The sequence below is a fragment of the Vidua macroura genome, chromosome 2 (genome assembly GCF_024509145.1).
Source record: "Vidua macroura isolate BioBank_ID:100142 chromosome 2, ASM2450914v1, whole genome shotgun sequence".
NCBI classification, from domain to species: domain Eukaryota; kingdom Metazoa; phylum Chordata; class Aves; order Passeriformes; family Viduidae; genus Vidua; species Vidua macroura.
Window position 1 is genome coordinate 38561141 of NC_071572.1, and position 19508 is coordinate 38580648.

The following is a 19508-nucleotide window of genomic DNA, read 5'->3' on the forward strand; positions in this document are numbered from 1 at the left end:
GGCATGCACCACCACAGACTATCCTGAAACTAAAGTCAGCTTCTCTGGGCCTCTACATTGTGCTAGGTATTATGTATTTTATCAGAATTCTGCCTTGCATTGCTGTTCTAAATGCCATCTTTACTTCCATTGTTCATAGTAGTTGGATCACTGAAAATTATACGATGTATTGTTTATGTGGCACATACAAAATGTTGCTTTGAATAGCTGCAGGAAATTCCATGTTTCATGGAAGCCACAAAGTTACTAACTTCTGTCAAAAGAACTTTTTTTTTTTCTTAGCACTGACACTTTTTAAATTTATGGGCCAGAGTCCTTCCTGTGTCTTCTGTACCTTTATAGTTTATGAAGCGAAAGCAAATCCTGCCTTGAAATAAGGTCCGCTCAACTTAGATGCAGTTTAAGTTCCAAACTCCTTGTCTGGTATATTAAGCCACTTAAATTTCATCTTCAGTATAGGTAGGGAATAAATTTCCAGTGTGACAGGCAAACTTACGCTTCATTTACAAGTAGTGGTGGAAGGATATGTTTGCTCTAGTTGTCACTCAGTGGTCCAAGACCACAGAAAAATTCTAGGCCTGTAACTCTTTTTGAAAAAAGAGTTAGGATACCTTTTGGTACCTCTCTAGTGTATCAGAAATTGGTGCTTGCCTGTAGAAGCTCAGTGGATTTGAGGATGTTTGCATCAAACTTCAGAGACTAAAACCTAGGCAGTTGCTGGCAGCTGTTAACTTATGCATGTGTACATATATTTACGGCCTTAGCTAAAAATTGTCTGATAATATATGCTGAACAGTGGTATCCTCCCTTACCCACCATACTCCTAATTCTGTCTGCTTCTCAGCTATATCAGTCACATTTTCAGCTTCTTTGGCCTCTGGTCAGCATCTGTACACAAGGGAAATTTAATAATCTGATACTGATACACACTTTTTCTCCCTAGGATTCTTCCTCCTAGAAACGTATCTAATATTTAAGGCTGAGTAAATTGAGGCACTTGATTTTCCTCTTCTGTGACATGAGTTTCCTATACATGTGATGCATGCAACTAATGAAGCAGCTTACTTTTCTCCAAAATGGAGTTAGCTACTTTTCACAGAGGCACTCAGAGCATAAAGGAAGGCCATAAAGTAAATGACTGACAGGTGACTAAAAAGTCACACCTTAATTGAAAACCACCTTAGCTTTACAAGATGTTTTAGGATTTTGCTTTGCATTTCTTTTATTATTGTTGTGTTGTTATTGGCATTGTTATTATTATTGTTGTTGTTGTTTGTTGTTATTATTTCTGATTAATTTAATTTTCTCTTTGCGTGAAGTACATTTTAAGAGTATACTGTTAAATATATATAATTCATTGGTCATAAAACCTAGAATTTAGCATTTTTAAACTCATAATAATTGCATGGTAAGATAAAAAAACAATTTACTACTTGCAAAAGGGCTAGCAGATATGTAGTAGCAGTTCCTATTAGTTCAACAAATGTCAAAGGCAAGAATCCCATTTACATCAGCAGGGCTGTCATTTTTCCATGTTATTTAATAAAACTTCTTAAGAAAGATAAGATAAGCTTTAACAAGTAATTTACAATTGTTTTGTAGATTCTACTCAGCTTGTTTGTTGCTGTTATTTTGGACAACTTGGAACTTGATGAAGATCTAAAGAAACTTAAACAAGTAAGAAAATGTTTTTATTGTACTTGAAAGTAGCTTTAATAAGGCATTTTGCTTTACTGATATTTTATCTGGTAAAAGATGGGAAACATCTTTATCACAGTGAACAAAATAGTACATGTGGAAGTGAATAGCAGTATTTTGTTAGATAGTGTACTATCACACAACCTTAAGGAAAAATTAAGATATTGAAAAAGAGATGTAGAAATTTGGTTTAGTATTTAATCAAATTCAATTTAGATACTCTTGCAATTAAAAAAAAAATCAAAATCACAGCTAGGCCATCTTTTTGCTTATGCCCTAGTGAAAGATATCCCTACCCATGCTTTCTGAGGACAGCACAGTCCCACTGCAGGGAAGGGTAATGGCAGAGGGTCCAGTTAGGAAGCAGTAGAGCACACTCTGGTCAATGTGTTGGGGGAGGGCTAAAGACACTTGGAAGAGTTAAGTTGCTTGATTGATTCTCCTCATTTGGGAACCAAGAAGTCATTCTCTCATGCCTGAAACTCCAAATGTCAATCACATAGAACAAACGTAAATAAAGGATTCACATTGGCCTTTCTGACCTTGTGCCCAAACCACCAGAGGAAGGTATCCATAGCTTTTAAATAAATATATAGCTGTGCTTTAATCTGTACAGAGAGAGGAAAAGTCATCAAAATTTTCCTATTTAATGCATGAAATAGCATGAGCTAACACATGGGAACTTCTTCTGTAATATTTGGCTTATAGCCATCATTTGCTGCTTTTGTTCATTTTTCATGTGCATTAGCAATTGCTATAGAATTATGTTCATTCAATTCTTGAATAATAATCACCCAGATAATTGAGATATTTTACATTGAAGTTCTACATGACAATATTATATACTTTTTATTTTTTCTTTATAGAATTCAATGCAGAAATCAATACTGCTTTTGCTGTTGCAGTATTAAATATCCAGATGTATTGCAAACTTGAGATAATCTAATAGGACAAGTATTTTCTGTGACAATGAAATGCAGTGGCTACCTGCCACGACCTCAAGCAGACGAGATGAGCCGGCTAGCACTGCCCGTGTGAGGCGGGGTGGCTGCCACATGAGAGGGCACTCCAGGGGAACGGCGTCTGCCACCCTGGTAGTGCTGAGTGCTGTGGCGTGGGTAACACAGCTTTGGTAGCTTCACACGCTGAGAGGAGATGAAGAGACGAGAGAAGGACACTTGTTTGTGAGCCCAAAGAGTTTTATTCCCCCATGCATGGTGGGATGCTCTCAGAGTGGATGCAGTGACAAAATGCCGAGGAAACAAAGGCTGGCAACAGGTTAAATAGGGGGTGGGCGGACAGGGGTGGAAACCTGGCTAGCCCAGTGGGTACAGAGTCCTGGGATGAATAGAAAGGCTAAGGTGGGGTGATTGATACAGAACTTTCTTGAAGAATCTGGGGATGGTTACAAGATTGACACTCGACAGGGAGTGGACAAACCTTGACTGATGGGACTAAATAAGGAGAAAACAGGGAGAGGTGAGAAGATTGACAGGTAACTGTGGATCCAAATGGCGGGAACTCTCAGGGTAAACAACTTGGAACAAACCACTGTGAGGGGAAAAACAGGGAAGTACAAGAAACCAACCTAACTAACATTAATAAAACCCCTGAATAAACAAATCAAACCTACAACAATAAAACACAAATACTGGATTTCAGTTCATGAGTTTACATAAGTGAGAGATCTTACAGATGATTTTGGGATGGCGGGACAGTCTTGAGTATGCAAACTGAGTAGGCCAAATCAAAGGCATTCATTTTTCTCTTTACCAATCTCAAGAGGTAAAATTATCTGAAATAAAAATGGCTCAGATGTATGGTAAGCAATGTCATATCATTACAGGAAATTTTTCATAGTGTCTGCATGAGTTAGGAGCACAAATCAATTTTCCAAAGTGAAGAGCTTGAGATGTGAAATCCAGTGGCTTTTGTGTGAAACATCTTTGATTGATAAACCACTTTAAAAGTCCACACCTTCGCTTATTAAATGGTAGCAGTATGGCTTTTTGCTTTAGCCACCTACTTTGGAAGTGCTGAACAAAAAGCAATAATGAGAGACCACCACTAGCAATGCTTGCCACATTTCAGTCTGAAATTTTAGTAGCCTGGTAGGAATTCTGTCTCTGTTATAGAAATGGAGAACACTTAAATGCAAGACAATAGAACTTTTTGTTTTTTTAATCTCTCAACTTCATATCTTTGAGACTGTAGCAGTATAAATACATCAGAGTGGTGCTGGGCCAGAAAAAAATTGCTGCCCCAGCCACCAGACCTTCTAGCTACCATGCCACTCCATGACCCAAGAGGAAATTTAACCAGAGCACAGCACTTTTCCATTGGAAATACCAGCTGGGTTGACTGGCATAATGGTATATGGGTTCTACACGCATTATAATGCATATTATACACCATTCTGATGCATGAAAATGTCCAAAGTGGCTGACACTGGTTCATTTGTACTTAGGTTTTTGAAATGTTTTCTTCAGCAGTAGTGTCTTCTCATAGAGCATTACTCAGTTCTATTGAATGCATTCCCTTCTGGTATTTTATGCGAACAAATGAATGTTGTATAAAATGTTGCATATTTTAAAAATGCCTACAGTGAAAAGAGGCAAGGGGTCAGTTCCTGGAGCTCAATGATATGAGGTTACTGGAATCAATGTACAGCTGCTTAAGTGTCTAGAACAGAAAAGATTTCCTGAGGGGTAAATACGATGGTATCACAGGTTCAGTGCTGATCGTAACTGTGCTCTGCTGTGTTAAAATATTGTTTGTCTTATCTCAGAAAATAAAATGAAGAGTTTTTAATTGAATGATATTTTGAATTTTCAATTTTAAAAATGGACTTTAAGAAGAGGCAGGATTGCAAGATAATTGTTATGTTTTATTCAAGACCTTTTTGTTAAAAAAAAATCTGTATTGCTGCACAGAAAAGTTTTTGACATCTATAATTAAAAGATGAATGGTATTTTAAGAGAGAAGTCAAATAATTCAAGCTGTTAATGTAAAAACATTAATTGGTTGAAAATTATGAAATTGTAATGTTCTCCATCCTTGGGGATGTATGTTTTTCCCTGCCTTTATGGGTTGTAAAGCTCAAGTCCCAGGGCATTTTCATATGACGAAACACTGAATGATTTTCTAGGAAGGAAGGATAATATATCTGTGCCAGAAATCACACCTGCCTTATAATCCCTTTTGAGCTGTGTTCTTCTTAGTTATGACTTAATTTATTTTCTGAAACTTGTTAAGAAAAATTTTATTACTTAACTTTGAGATTATTAGTAAAGGACTAATTATTTAATATTTGCAATGTACTCTAGAATGTAAAATAGTATGTAAACACTTGGTATTCATGTTGCTTCAGTAAATGTATTTAAATATGAATAAATAAAAGCAAAAATGCATTAAAAGACTAGGAGATTCTAAGTAAGATTATAATATAATTTATTTAAAAGAAAGTAAACCTTTAGAATTAAATATGCTAGTGCCAATTTAGTTAAGGATATACATCATGATTCAGTTTTTAATTACCCTATTACATAATATTAATTCCAAAAGTCTTGCCTCAGTGCAAAGAGTAAATAGAGCTCATTTCAATAAGCCACTAGTCTATTTATTGTACAGTGTGTGGTCCTATGCATTATTTATTGCACAGTATTCAGGTTTTACTACAAAGACAAAGCTATTAATTTCATTTCTGGTTTTTTTTATGGTATTCTTCATAAGTATGTAGACCAAACATAAAACTTGTGAAAGATTAAGTGATTTACTTAACAGCATGGGTACACATAAGAAGAGAATCTGCTTTTCCAAGACACCATTCAGCTGGCTTAAGAACAGAATCATTCTCTCTATCTTTACAGCATTTCCCAACCTCTGCCACATCTCATCCTCTTGTCTATGTCTGCCATCATAGCACAAGTGAAAAGTGTTTGTGCTATAGCTCATAGTCACCATCTATCTGTGCAATAAATTTGACCCTCTGCAGTGATCCAGACTGACCCTAACACACTACTGAGTCTCCAGGTATGACACTGATCCTGCTCATCTTGCCATGAGGCCCTTTCCCTGGCATTCAGTACATCAGTTATACAGATGATATTGAACTTAGGCACAAGAAATCTATCAACTACAATCCTGACTTCTTTCTCATCTACCCCTGTCTTCTCCACACTCTCCCTAAACTGTTGTCCTGAAGTTAAAAAGAAACTGAGAGGATTTCTATGATGTCTTCTGCCTTTTGTGATAAAGCCTTGACTTTCTTTTTAGAAATTCTTCACCCTTATCAGATTTTGAAGCATGACTTTCTCTTGCAGCAGCTGTTTTAACTTTCCCCTTGTATTTTCCACACATTTACTGATTACAAATTACTATCAATTTGCCTTGATATGAAGTCAGACTGATTAGGTTCTCACTTCTCATGCTCGACCCTGAATCCCTCTTTTAAAGTTAGTCACATTTGCCATTTTCCTTTCCTCTCACTCCAGAGTTTATTTAGGTTACAAATTATCTACCACTGTTGTATGTCAGCCTCACTATCTCTGAGACCCTTTGGAAGTCTTGAGAGAGTGCTATCAGGTGTTAGAGAGTAACAAGTTTACCTTGTGTCAGTTATCTTCCAAAAACTTTCATCCTGACATTTTTGTAGATCAGTCTTTGCCACAGTTTAGGGCCTTCTTTGACCCTGTCTGTGGCCAGCACTGTTTATTTTAATTTCTTGCTCGGAACACACTCAATTAATAGTCTGGTGCTCTTTTAGACATCCTGCTTTCCTTATGTCCTTAAAAGCTTTGTTATTAGAGTTTATTTCTTTAGAAACTATTCCCTCATAGTCTTTCATGATCTGCCATTATTTTAATACCAAAAGAGCACTAAAATTTATGTTGGTTTTTTTTTCTCTATTCTTTGCTAAGCAGATGGCTTTCTTTTCTGAAACATATCCATTTATTTTTAAGTCTTCTTTGCACTCAATTAGACATTGCTGGTCTTGCTGACCTTCTTGGAGTTTTTTCTGTAGCTGGTAGATAAAACAGGATATCTCTGCTAATAGAACAGGATATTTAAAGCTACTCCATACAATCCCCCTTCCCAGTTTCTGTCATTTGTCCATTCCTTTAAATTTCTTTTGAAAAGCTTTATGATTTTAAGTAATTTTTAAATTTAAATTCAGTGTAATAGATAGATTTGACCTTCTACTTGTAAAGTAAGATCTGAATATAAGACCATTTTTATCACTGTTACAGAAGAGCTTTTTGATATTTATGCCATGAAATAGATCTTGCTCAGTACTAAACCATGAGATACTTCTTCAACTTAGGTGTTCTGTTCTCTGGCTATGTAAGTCAGCAAGGAGTTACTTATGAGTAAAAAGTTAATATCTTTCTTCTTTCCTTTCCTAAACATACATGAGGGTAAATAAAGGCTTCCCAGTCTTATTACTGCTTGTCTTTCAGCTTTGAATACTATTTTGCATTTTGAAATTACTTTATAATCCTCATTGACACATGTGCAGAATATTTCTCCCTGTTTGAGAGACAGTTTCAATGCACATGGATCCTGTGCTGGTTTTATATGCATTTACCTCATTCACTGCATTGATTGAAGAATTCCTGTAACATATAGCACCAGTCTTACACTGCTGTACTCTCCACCTGGATAATACATTGCCTATTCTGCATAGTCTGATTCTGTAGGATTCTACTGCCTGTTACTTCTACCAAGCTTCTGATATGTGTTTTGTGTCAACATTGTGGAATTTTTAATAATAGAAATTCTAATGCAACTATGGGGGTTTAAAAACTTTATTATTAATATAAAAGCCTGTATATGTATTATTCTTGTCTAGTTTTATGCTCTTTCCTTAATATGGCTTTATTTTTAATGGTTTTTTGTTTCCTGTCAGAATTTTACAAACCTTTAGGTTTCCCATAGCTTCATTCTATATGGAGAAACTCATGTTTGCCTTGTTGACTCCTCCATTCTGGGCTTACTCTACTGTTTTAGTATCTACTCCTTTAACAGCTTTTGCAGCTAGTGAACTTCCTTAAAATGTTATGAAAGTTTGAACACCTGGGTAGAATTCATCTCACTTCACCAATATATTATACCATTGTATGTGCAGTTTGAAATATTCATGTGGATTTCCTTCTCTAGTCACTGAAAAGTAGCAGATACTTTTGGAGGGCAATTTTGAAAGACATACATTTTTTTTATAGAGCAGCTACAGGAAAATTTGAAGCCAACCCCAAGCCGTCCTCACTGTATGATCTTTCCTTCATCTGCAGCATAATCTGTGGCTTACAGCAATGAAACTTTTATGGCATTGCTTCTCAAGTGCATATCCCACCTTTCCTGGGAAAGCAGACAGGAAATAAGACTAGTCTGTCTTTGATTTGTTCTTATATCTCAGAACGCCTTGGCTGGTCCTTGTCAGAAAAAAGGTACTGGACAGATGGACCTTTGATCTAACCTAGTGCACTCATTCTTACACCCCTAGTGTTTCAAAATCTGAACTGGAATTCAGAAAAAAATTGCAAATACCATAAGGATGAAACCATTGGTGGCTAAAACCATGTGCATGGTCATTTTACTGTTTTATAATTCCACAAGGGAAAGAGCTAGCATCTCAAGTCATCTAAGCATGAGCCATGGTCTGACTTCTTGACCATACAATCTTACCTCTGTAATCCTATTTCCTGGAATTCCACCATAAAACATATGTATTTTTTATATCTATATATAATTCTAACAATATTAAAATATAACATTTTCTTTTTTTACCTTTTGCTTGTGATAAGAAACCCAGCTTACCTCACCAACTTTGGAGGATTTATCTTAGAGTTTGTGTCGGACAAGATTATTGTGTCCCCATTTTTCTACTGGAAAATCAAAGCTGAAGTGACATCCCTAGGTTCATACACAAATTCCCAGTATGATGAGGAATCAAAAAAAGCTGGGTTTAGGTCTTAGGCCCCTTGAGTCAATCAGGAACATACGTCCACTTTTAAATTGCTGAAATCTCACTCTAAGCGTAGTTCTCTGCACTTAAAAAATCCCTTAAGATCTGATTTCTGTCATATCACACATGTGATGTCTGTGCTCACTAGTGCACACTCATGACTTTAGTACAGATGGCATCCATTACTAAAAATATTTTCCCCATGCCTTACTACCTGGCAACAGAAATTCTTGGAGGAGTAAACAACAATATGCAGCAGGGACATTTTTCTTTTAATTTGACTAAATTCACACACTCACCAGTGAAGGTACTTGTCAAATGTACATGTTCCTTCCCCTCCAGTTCTGCTTCACAGCATGAAATACATATAATATCTTTTTTCTCTTAAATCCATAAAATCCATATCAAAACAGCGAGTGCTTTGATATCGATGTATATATATATATATATGTATATATACATACATATATATATATATATAAAAACACACACACACACACCCCTATATATCATAGTATATATAGGTATATATACCTATATATCATGGTATGTATCTATTTCTACATATAGTACACATATATATATTTTTGAAACAAGCTGCCTTTAGAATTATATTTGAAAAATAACAGATTTTTACCATGTTTGTTTTCTCTCTTAAATCTCACTTTTAATTCTTTGATGTTGAAAACAGACATTTTCATAAAGAAGCTTGGAGATAATGATAGATTCTTTTCTGCTTTTGTCTGTTGAGATAGATTCTTGACTTCAACAATGTTTAATGTCTGAACACTTCAATCTGATGCCAGAGGTTCAGAGTCACATTTTGAAATGCTTAGAAGCTTTGGAAAAAAGAGGCAGTTAAGCAAACTTTAGAGGTCTTTGCAGAGCTTTTACAGCAAAAGCATAAAAGATATAAGAGGAATTCATTTGGCAATCTGTCTCAGAAGAAGGAGCAATTACAGTAGAATAAAGTAAATTAGGATTGAGTGCCATCAAAAATGGCAGAGCTATCCTGGAGTCTCATTCTATAATACTTAGAGGTTTTTGGTGGTGGTAGTGATGGTGATGATGGTGATGGAGACGATGTGGAAGTCTATACTGGAATCTACTGCCAGCTAATTGTCCAGAATATGGCACCAGAGGATAGACACCTTTGAGAAGAATTTTAAAAACCTAATAAATATTTATGTGTTAATCCCTCTTATCTACTCTATTTTTTCTGTTCTTGTTGTCAGGGAAACATAGCAATTAATCCTTTTTTGTTATCACTACACAGTTACTTTTCCTTCTTCACTACTCGCATTTAAAAATCCCTGATTTATAATAAGACTTTTGGCAACCTACTATCTAAAGGGAGAGTATATGATTTCTGGACATTGGTAAAGATAATTCTGAGGCATGTATTCTAAATATGAATTTGACACTACTTCCCTTTTATGCAAGAATACGTAAGTAGAATTTTTGTTAATTTTAGTCAAGACAAAGCAAGTCAGTCTCTAAAGTGATAGTGCTGAGTCCTTCTACATTTTTCTCTCAAGTGCATTTGAATAGAAGTGTCAAATCAAATATTTATATTAATTAGAATAAAATATTTTTTGTTGTTGCATGACTGATCACCACAGTATCCTGTTGATTTTGGAAAACTCACATATACATGTTTGCTTAAAGAGTTGGAATTTTTATTAACTAAAGCAGTATTTATATGCCAAACAACCCAAACTCACATCCCCAGACAAACATAAAATTTTCTTACTGTGATTCCTATAGTATTCAGCTTTGTTTGACTCTAAGCCAAAGAGAAGAAGCAAAATTTGTACTTTGATCCTAAATTCATGTGCAATCATTTGTTGATTTTGCAATTATTACTTTGATTCCAGTATCCGTGTTTTTCATTGCTAACTTAGAGCAATTGGATTCACGTTTTTAATCCACGTAAAAGAAATCTCCCAAGATTAAAAACTTTATGCACTTAAATGCAATTAATTTTAAGAAAGAAGATTATCTTCTGACATACACTGAAAAAAATAAATAATGGTAATACTATATGCTTATGCAGTAAGCATCATAACAAAAGTTTTAGCATTTTTCTATTTAATCCAGCTCTCAGGAGTTTAGAAGCAATTATCTTCAAGTTTTTGAAGACTTATATTCAAGGAAAAAAATTCTCGTTCATTTAGATAAAAGTTGGAATTTTATAAAGTGTCAAGGGACAGGATTTGTGTCACTTTGTTAACCATGCAAAAAGTTAGGCATGTAGTCTAAGCTAGTCATCTGGACTTGCCTGTAGTCATAGTTACCCTCCAGGGAATGATTCATCCCATCCAAGTAGGGTGCTCTCTTTTCTGTTACAGGGGAAGTCTAGACAGTTAATTAGGCAAAATGCCTGATTTTCAGTCGATAACATTAAACGACATAAATACCCAAGTTTAATGGATTAGGAACCTGTATTTCATTGGCATTTAATCATATGGGTGCTTTCACATTAATGAAGCCAAAAATCATAGTGTGTAACAGCAGGCACCTTACTGAAGTGCCTAGGCTGGGATCCTCATTTAGGTTAGGGACAGATGATAATGGCAACAAAGAAGGATAAAAGTCAACATTCAAAGCTGGTCATCTCTCTTCACTCAGAGCAGAAAACAAAGCCTGCATTTGTGAATTTAGGTTCATAAAATAGAAGGTCCCTGGCATTGGCACTTTAATTAGTTTTTTAAGGGAATGTGGCACAAATTTGACAGGATCTTTATAGAGGTTCCTGACTTCCACCTGAGTTGGTTCAGAAGGCAGTATAGGCCCCGTCTCACTTGTGAAGCAAAAGATACGCTGAGAGGCAAAAGCAGTGTGGTCTGTGTGAAACCAGACATTCACCATTTGCAATGGGAATTGGTCAGAAATGTTGCTGTCACACATTTTAATGTATCCTACTAAGACTTTGTAATAATGTTTGGTCTTAAAAGACAAAGATACAAATAATTGCTTCCCCAGAGAATGAGGCTCTCAGTGCTGTGCCAATGATGTTGAGGATATCCATTTTATATTCTCTAAAGAGATGTTAACAAATGTTGCTGCATCAATACCAAGATACTGGAATTCCTTTCTTTTGTATTTACTATGTTTTTCCAGTATTATTCTTGCCAATGTGCCTATCACCTTTCTCCACTCACCACCACCATTATGATTCCCATTTTCTCAGGTACTGCTCCTTTTCTTTCACAACCAGAAACAGTTAGTGACATCTTTTCTTTACATTAGACCATACATTTCTTAATGCCAATGATCACCTCTCCATGGTCATTGTCAAAGGAATTTACTCATCCATCCACTGTTGGAAATTCACAAAAAAATAATAAATTTACTAGGAGAGCTTCCGTAAATCCACAGATGCAGCACTAGTTTCCTTGAATCTCTCACTTTTAAGGGTATCTCTCATTTTTCAAGTTGGGTCTTGCTCTGGGAATGTTCACGCCTCTTTTTTTTTGGACTAAAACGTCCTTCTGATAATCTTTTACAAGTACTTCTGTGTCCCAGGCATATACCTATTCCTGAAATTTATGATGTGAGACAAAGTTTTCACAGAAACCAGATTTCCAACATGAAAGTCTCTCTGACAAAGAGATAAAAATGTTTTAATAATGCTTTCTAGAATGAAATACAGAAGTGAGGTCTGCAACCTAATCTTCCATTAGCTATTTTGTCTCTTGCACAATAGCATCTTTCTGCTTTCAGTACAGATGGGGATGGTTGCAAATTTTTAACTCGTTTTTAAGTTTGGGGTTTTTGTTGTTGTTCTGTTGAAAATACATACCAGGAAGAGAAGACTACTAAGGTTTTACTACTGACCTCTTGAGTATACATTCATGATGATTGGTAAAGCAATCTGTTTATTTACACATTTTCGTTTTTGTTGGCTTTTCTCACTATTTCTAGTTACTAAGCTGTGAAAATTGGTTTCTATACATTCTTGTCCTACAGATATTCATAACGTCTTCATATAAAGCAGTTCTAACAACTGAAACAGTGAAAATACATGCTATTTTTTTTATTTGTCTACTGAAAATACCTCCTATTTTTATAGGTTCTGCTAGATGCTCCTGCTGCTGGCTTTTTATATTATTGTCTGTAGAACAAATAAAGGGAGCAACCTGAACTAAGGGCACCACTTATTTTTCTTTAGTTGTGAGCTTCTGAGAATAAATATTTCTGCATTCATCCATTAGTTTTTGTCAAGTCTTTGTAATTAAGCCCCTATGAGAACCTTGAATACATGAGAGCTAACAGAAAGGTGTCCTCAACAGAACTGGTCGTAGAAAGAAGATGAATTAAAATCTGACTGTCAGCCAAACTGAAATCCATGTTCTCCAGTACTATGTGCGAGAACGAGTTCTACCTAACCTTGGTTCTGGTAGGAGAAGAAAGCTTGTCTGCTATGAAAGATAGTAGAATGTATAATTATGGCATCTTGGGATGCCAGAAACAGTACAAAAATAAAACCTTTTTCTTAATGTGGATTTAAGAGTTAAGAAAATATAATCAAGCTGCTTGCAATTGCTCTAAGAACTGAAACGGTTAATGGTGTCTGTTATTTTTAATCTTTGAATTGTGATATCAACAGATCAAGCTTCTCTAAAAAGCCTTCCTGATGTCAAAAGAAAATTATTTTCTGGTTCAGTTCTAGGAGATCAAATTTTAGAGTTCATTTGCTGAAACTGCAGCTTGCGTAAGAGTTCAGGAGTTGTAACAGGTTTTCTCCATGAAAGCCACTATGTGATTTATATTTATATTTATATTCATATTTATATTTGGCACCGCTTTTATTTTTTTTCTGTTTTGAATGTATTTGCCTTGAAAAACTGACTTGAAAACTGGTACTGCCCGGTTGTGGCCACAGTATGGAGATGTCCCAGCTAGCACACTCCCTATGGCCAGAGGGCGCAACAGGAGGGGCTGCCCCCAGATCTCTTCCAAGACCTCTCGGGTGGCAGTGCTCACAGGGAGTTGCTGCTCCCTGTGGCTGGCTGTGGCATGGGTAGCACAGCTCCGAAGCAGAAACGAATGGCTGAGGCAAAGAAACAGGAAGGGGCCGCTTGTATGAACTCCAAGGTAATTTATTCCCAAGGAGGGTTCAGGGACAAGTGAAGCACAGGAATGAGGGGGGGGGGGGATTGGGGGGGGGGGGGGCATCACATTTTAAAGAGGGGAGGGTACAAGGGGCGGAAACAACTCACATCCAATGAGGGGACATTAGGGGAGGAGAACACAACTGGGGTAATCCAATAAAGACAGGACAGGGGAGGGAGCAGGCTTAACAGTCCAATGGGAAACTGTGCAAGGGGTAACAGACAAGGAACTTTCCAGAACAACCAGGGTATGTCTAACTTGACAGGCAGGGATAAGGGGCAGTGAACTGGGGATTGACATGGGCATATAAGGAGACAAGGGAGGTACAAAGGAGGGACTGGGGAGATTGACATAGGGACTGACAGGCACTTGGCGGGAAAATGTTGAGGTAAACAACTTAGGGCTAAACCATTAGGGGAACAGAACGGGGTACATGGAACAAACCATTATAAATTTACTAACAGAAAACAATTGTAAAACAACAAACCACCACAGAAAACCTGTAATATATTTAAGTATTAGTGAAGATAAGTGGAAAAAAGTACTTGTGGAAACTTGTTGAAAGTTGCAATTTGTAAGAGATGGTAAGAATTTCAACAGATACCTTTTTATCTTTAAGGTATGGCTGAGAGTGTATATTTTTATGCATATGTGTGGAAATTTCCCTGGCTCTCCCTAAGCTCACAGTAATGTGACAATTTTGACTAAGCATGAGCAGAAGCAGGAGAAAGTCATAAGATCATTTACAGTGAGAATAGAGGATCATTAGGGTTGGAAGATCATCTTGTCCAAGCCCCTTGCCAGGGTAAAAAAGTAAAGAATGTTAATATTTATCTTCTAAAACATACAAGAAAACTCTGAATCAGATGTATTTTCATTACACAGTCAGTGCTTTGGGGTAGTTAAAAAGTTTGCAATGTGCTACATTCCGTTCTGTACTAAAAATAGCTTGAATTCAGGAGGATGAGGTACCCTCTAGGCAGTAGTATAAGCAATTACGTTCAGGCAAAAAAGCGCCGATCAAAATGTCAGGACAAGCTCTTCCTTCTGCAGTTGTTTCCATGTTCTTTGAAAAGAGTATAAGAAATTTTAGACCTCCTGAGTGTACTTGCAGATGCTTGTTTTTCTATTCTATGCATCTGATTATCATGCCTTAAATGGATATTTTGGGTCTGTTTACCATAAAAACATAGTATATATTTTTGCTCTCTAATACAAGCAGCCTGTGATTTTGGAACTACATAGACATACAAATATGTGCTAACCATGTCAGAATCATCAAAGTTTTTCTCCATTTCAGGTCCTGCAAATACCTTTGGTACACATGCATATGTCAATGCAGGTGTGTACACACACACCCACACACAACAAACTTGTCAAATATACAGAGTTTTTCAAAGTGATCGATTTTTACATTTTGCAGAACAACAAGAGATCCCTTTTAAAATCATGCCAATTTTATGAAAGTGTTTAATATATTCCCAGATCTTGAAAATATATGTGTATGCCTTATATTCTTCTTTAAAACAAAATCCTTAAATCCTCAACATCTCCAATAGTGCCTCTAATCAGCTTCCTTCTGTTTAGCACTTTTTTCCCCGCATTGAATGTCTTAATTCCACAAAATTATTTTATCCATTTTCAGTAATGATATGGAGTAACTACATATCTTGTTTGTATTGGCAGCAGATTGTCCTATTAAAGACTTTTATTTTGGTAACCCAGGTATACTGTGTTTGAATGTAAATCCTTTCAGAACTCTACCCTAAAATAACTTCTCCTTAAGTATGGTGTTGCTTGGTATTCAACATGATGGTCATTGACATCAGAGAAAAGCTTCACATCCTAGTAACCCATAGCTTCATGCCTCTCTAATAGCTCCAATTATATCACTAAATCACAGACTCTTCTGAGCTGGAAGGGATTCACAAGGATCATCAAGTCCAACGGATAATAGCCCATACTGGGATTGACCTGCAACCTTAGCATTATTGGCACTGTGCTCTATCATAATCAGTAGTAGAACCAAGTATGAAAGTAGAACCAAGACATTCGCAGTTGCTTGGCAGTTCCTTGTGACCAGTGATTGGTAGAATTTCACCATATACCTCTCTGGTTAAAAAAACCCAGTGGTAAATACAAATACAAAAATTTATTATGAAGCTTACTGAGGAAGAATCTCTAGGCTTGGAATAAACCAACAGGTCTGCTGGACAAAAGCAAAGGTCTTCCTGGACCAATGTCTAGTTCCTGACAGTGGCCAGAAAAGTATGTTTAGGAACTAACACAAGAAAAGGGAAATCACAAAGTGGTATTTTTTTGTCTAGTAGTTCTTTATGTATTTTTTTCTTGCCTGTCTGTTATATCTATTTTCAAATCTGTATATATTCTAGCATTACTGCCTTCAGTAGCCAAGATAAATTTAACGATGCACCTTGTGAAAAGATATTTCTTTTTCAACTAATGAGCCTTCCACTTGATTTTTTCATTTGATGCCCTCTAGCCTGTGATGTTCAGTCATTCCAGTCAAATGCTTCTTCAGTGTTCTGTCTTCTACAGTGCCTGTTATTACTTCCTGTGCTTTCTCTCTTTCTGCACCTGTACATTTAACTTTAGAATCAGACCAAAGTTTCTTTTCACTGGGTAACTCCATTTCAGTGATCTCCTTTTGCAAGAAAATTTGGCAGTTAAACTAATACATCTTGGAAAAATTCATGTTTCATTTTTCTTACAAACCCCCTCTTTTATTGTTGTTTTTTCAAAGTAAATAAGTCAGCATGTGAAATTACTAGGATAGAATTTCTGTAACTTCTTTTCTGGAAAGTTTTCTTGTTTTATTTTTGACAAGAATTCAAAATACCTGGTCCATAATAGAAAAATTACTAGGAGGTCCTGTCTCCCTGCATTGCAGCTAGCTCACTGGTACTTTACTGGTCCTGTTTTTCATGGATTTAATTTTTCACTTTCCCTTTGTCTTCACTTGCTCTCCTCAGATCTCTCTTCTGGTGAGGCAGTTTAGTATCTAAAAGCAAGGTGTTTATAGGGGCAGTCCAGGCCATCCAGATACCATCCTTATTCATTCAGAAGACAGTTCTGATGTTACTCCTGTTAATACCAATGAGTCTCACTATCCTGGTAATGCAAATAACATTTTGACAGACCTATTAACTCCTTTATTCAGTGGGGAGCAAAACTGTACTCACACTTTATTACCCAGTTCTACTTTTCAGTGTGAAGGAGCTTTTCTTCCCCTCTGCTCCTTTCTCCCCTGATTCTTATTAAGTAGAACCAGAGCACATAGTTCACTACTGCTTTTAATTGATACCACAGTGACAGGTCAAACAGTGGTAATTGGCTTTTTGAGTACATGGCTTCAAAAGCTATGATGAGTGATACCTCAGAAGTGATACTTTGTCTGTCAGTAGAGGAGGAGTTGGAAAAGAGAGGATTTGGGATGCTGAACACGTTTGGTCAGAATACATTGCCAGAGCCCTGTGCCTTTCACCCAGCACCTCCAGGCATTCAGAAAATCCAGGAAGGCACCACTGACAATTTCAGCAGTTGCATCACTTCCAAATTTTGTGTGCTGAGGCTTCAGCATTAAAGTGGGAGTTTCAGCATAGTGATTTTTCATGAACATATTGTGTGAGCAAGGTGTTATAATTGGAATATCTAATTTAAACACATTTGGCATAAAATTTTATATATGTGAATTTGTGTGTGAAAATCAAAGAGCGTTTTTAAGCCTAGTTAGAGTTACTTGCCTCCAGAGTATTTTTATTCTGAGAACAGTGCTTGAGGTAATTCTAAATGGGAAATAACTATAAAGTAGGATAAAAATGAAAAATTACTTTTTCATTATATCTGATTCCATGTGAATGGATTTATAACAAGTTACAGGGAAGATAAGTGTCAAGCACATTTCATTAACCAATGAAAAGTACAGTAATGGTTCCACACTGAATTTTATGTACTACATAAAATGCATAAAATTCTTCTTTTCATCATAGAAGGAAGATAGAATTTTCACAAAATTCAAGTTGGTCCCCCATTCCTGGGACATATGCAGAACATTCAAATAGGCATTATTTCAAAAGTAGTAAGCTTTACAGAGACTGTGTTGATTTCTAGAAGACAAGGAAACCTTTCAAGACTGGAAAATAAGGTCATCTGGAAAGCTACCCATGCTAGACTATTTCTTTTTTAATAACTAAGAAAGTTTTCGAAGTCTCTTGATGGCTGTAACTTCAAGATACCAGTGTTGTTTGAATTCTTTTTTCTACCTCTTACCTCATCTGCCACCTTTTTAAAAAATAGCATCAATGGGTCACAAATTCTGGGTGATATGTTTTATTTATAATGGTGAAATAAACACCTAAGTATTAATTCAGAAGTTGCTAATTCCTGGTATATGCAATCTGCCAAAAAACACTCAAAAATTCAAGAGGGTTTCTCCTGGAGGGAGGTTTTATGGTATAAAATGGTATAAAATAGAGACCTTTGCATATTCTAGCCAAGGATCATATTCAAAGCACACATTTTTTCAAGGAGGAGGGATAGGAATGTGGGAATAGCAGTAACAAAAATGTAAATGTAAGCTTCTGCTGGTTCATGTATATCACCAGGGAATGAAATGCTTACCTAACTTTTATATCACCAGGAATTCATTTAATCTTTTTGTTTTATTTAGTTGATAGCAAAGGAAAATGCAAGTGCTTGTCAGGGCACATAGGCGACTCTAGATGCTCCATCCTCTGAATTAAGGGACAGTCCTGCAGCAGTTAGGAATGACGTGTTTATTTAGAGTTGCTAGTTATTTTTATACCAGTTGGATTCATGAAAATCCATGCTGAGTTTGCCTTTGTGCTCTTCGGTGCCACAGAGGTCTGCATTGCCCTTTCTGAATTGTGTTTTAGGCCCATAGGAGCCTGTGAATCTATGCACTTGTGTACACATTGTAATTAACTTCTGCATTCTTGAAAAATAAGTAGCAGCCTGGCCTCTGCATGAGATTTAATTCCTGCTTATTAAAAAGAGGTAGCAGCTTAGAAGAACTGATTAATTATATTTTTACTGCATTTTTTTTGTAACCTGAGTCTAAGACAGGCACTTCTTTTCCACTTAGAATTCAGAGGACTTCTCCTTCTATAGTTCCTCAAGAATGGACCAGCTACTCTTTTAAAAATGTGACAGAAGATGAGGAAGCCTGCAGGGTTTTCCTGCATAATATCCAATGAGTGGGAGCACAATTTCAGAATGAAGGGAGAATTCTTACACATATCTTTCTCTTTAAAGAAACAGTCCATAACCACAAGGACACAAAGAAACAATCTCCATCTCTTGTGAAAGGGAATAACGGCACTCAGGACTCTAGCCCTGACTAAAATTTCATCAGCAAAATTGTTTGGGGGAAAGGGCAGCCAGTAACATCAAATTATTTCTGTTTTCATCTAGCCCAGTCAAGAAAGTTTCTGAAGTAGTTTTGGATCAGCTTTTATGAACACCCAGTTACCACTTGTATAGGTTTGTCTCTGCATGTCCATTAGTAAAATAAATCTATCTGAATTTCTGTACTGGAAAAATACTGTGTAACTGTAATGAATGTAAAACTCAGGCCACTTATGTCAAGTTAAATGTTCTGCCTCTAGTTCAAAATGAGCAAACCAACCATCCACAAAAAGGCAAGGAGCAGCTAATTTGTGCAAAGACAAAAGTCTCTCCTATAAAG

At 36.3% G+C, this 19508-nt stretch overlaps 1 protein-coding gene across 6 annotated transcripts in view; it reads left to right on the top strand.

The window, feature by feature from the left end:
- Window positions 1-19508, top strand: part of NALCN (sodium leak channel, non-selective) — a 229626-nt gene that overhangs the window by 139471 nt on the left and 70647 nt on the right. For all 6 annotated transcript variants that reach the window (XM_053970810.1, XM_053970811.1, XM_053970812.1 and 3 more), the window contains one exon: window positions 1603-1677. In XM_053970810.1, the coding sequence (XP_053826785.1) occupies window positions 1603-1677 (75 nt within the window). The remainder of the gene's footprint in view (window positions 1-1602; window positions 1678-19508) is intronic.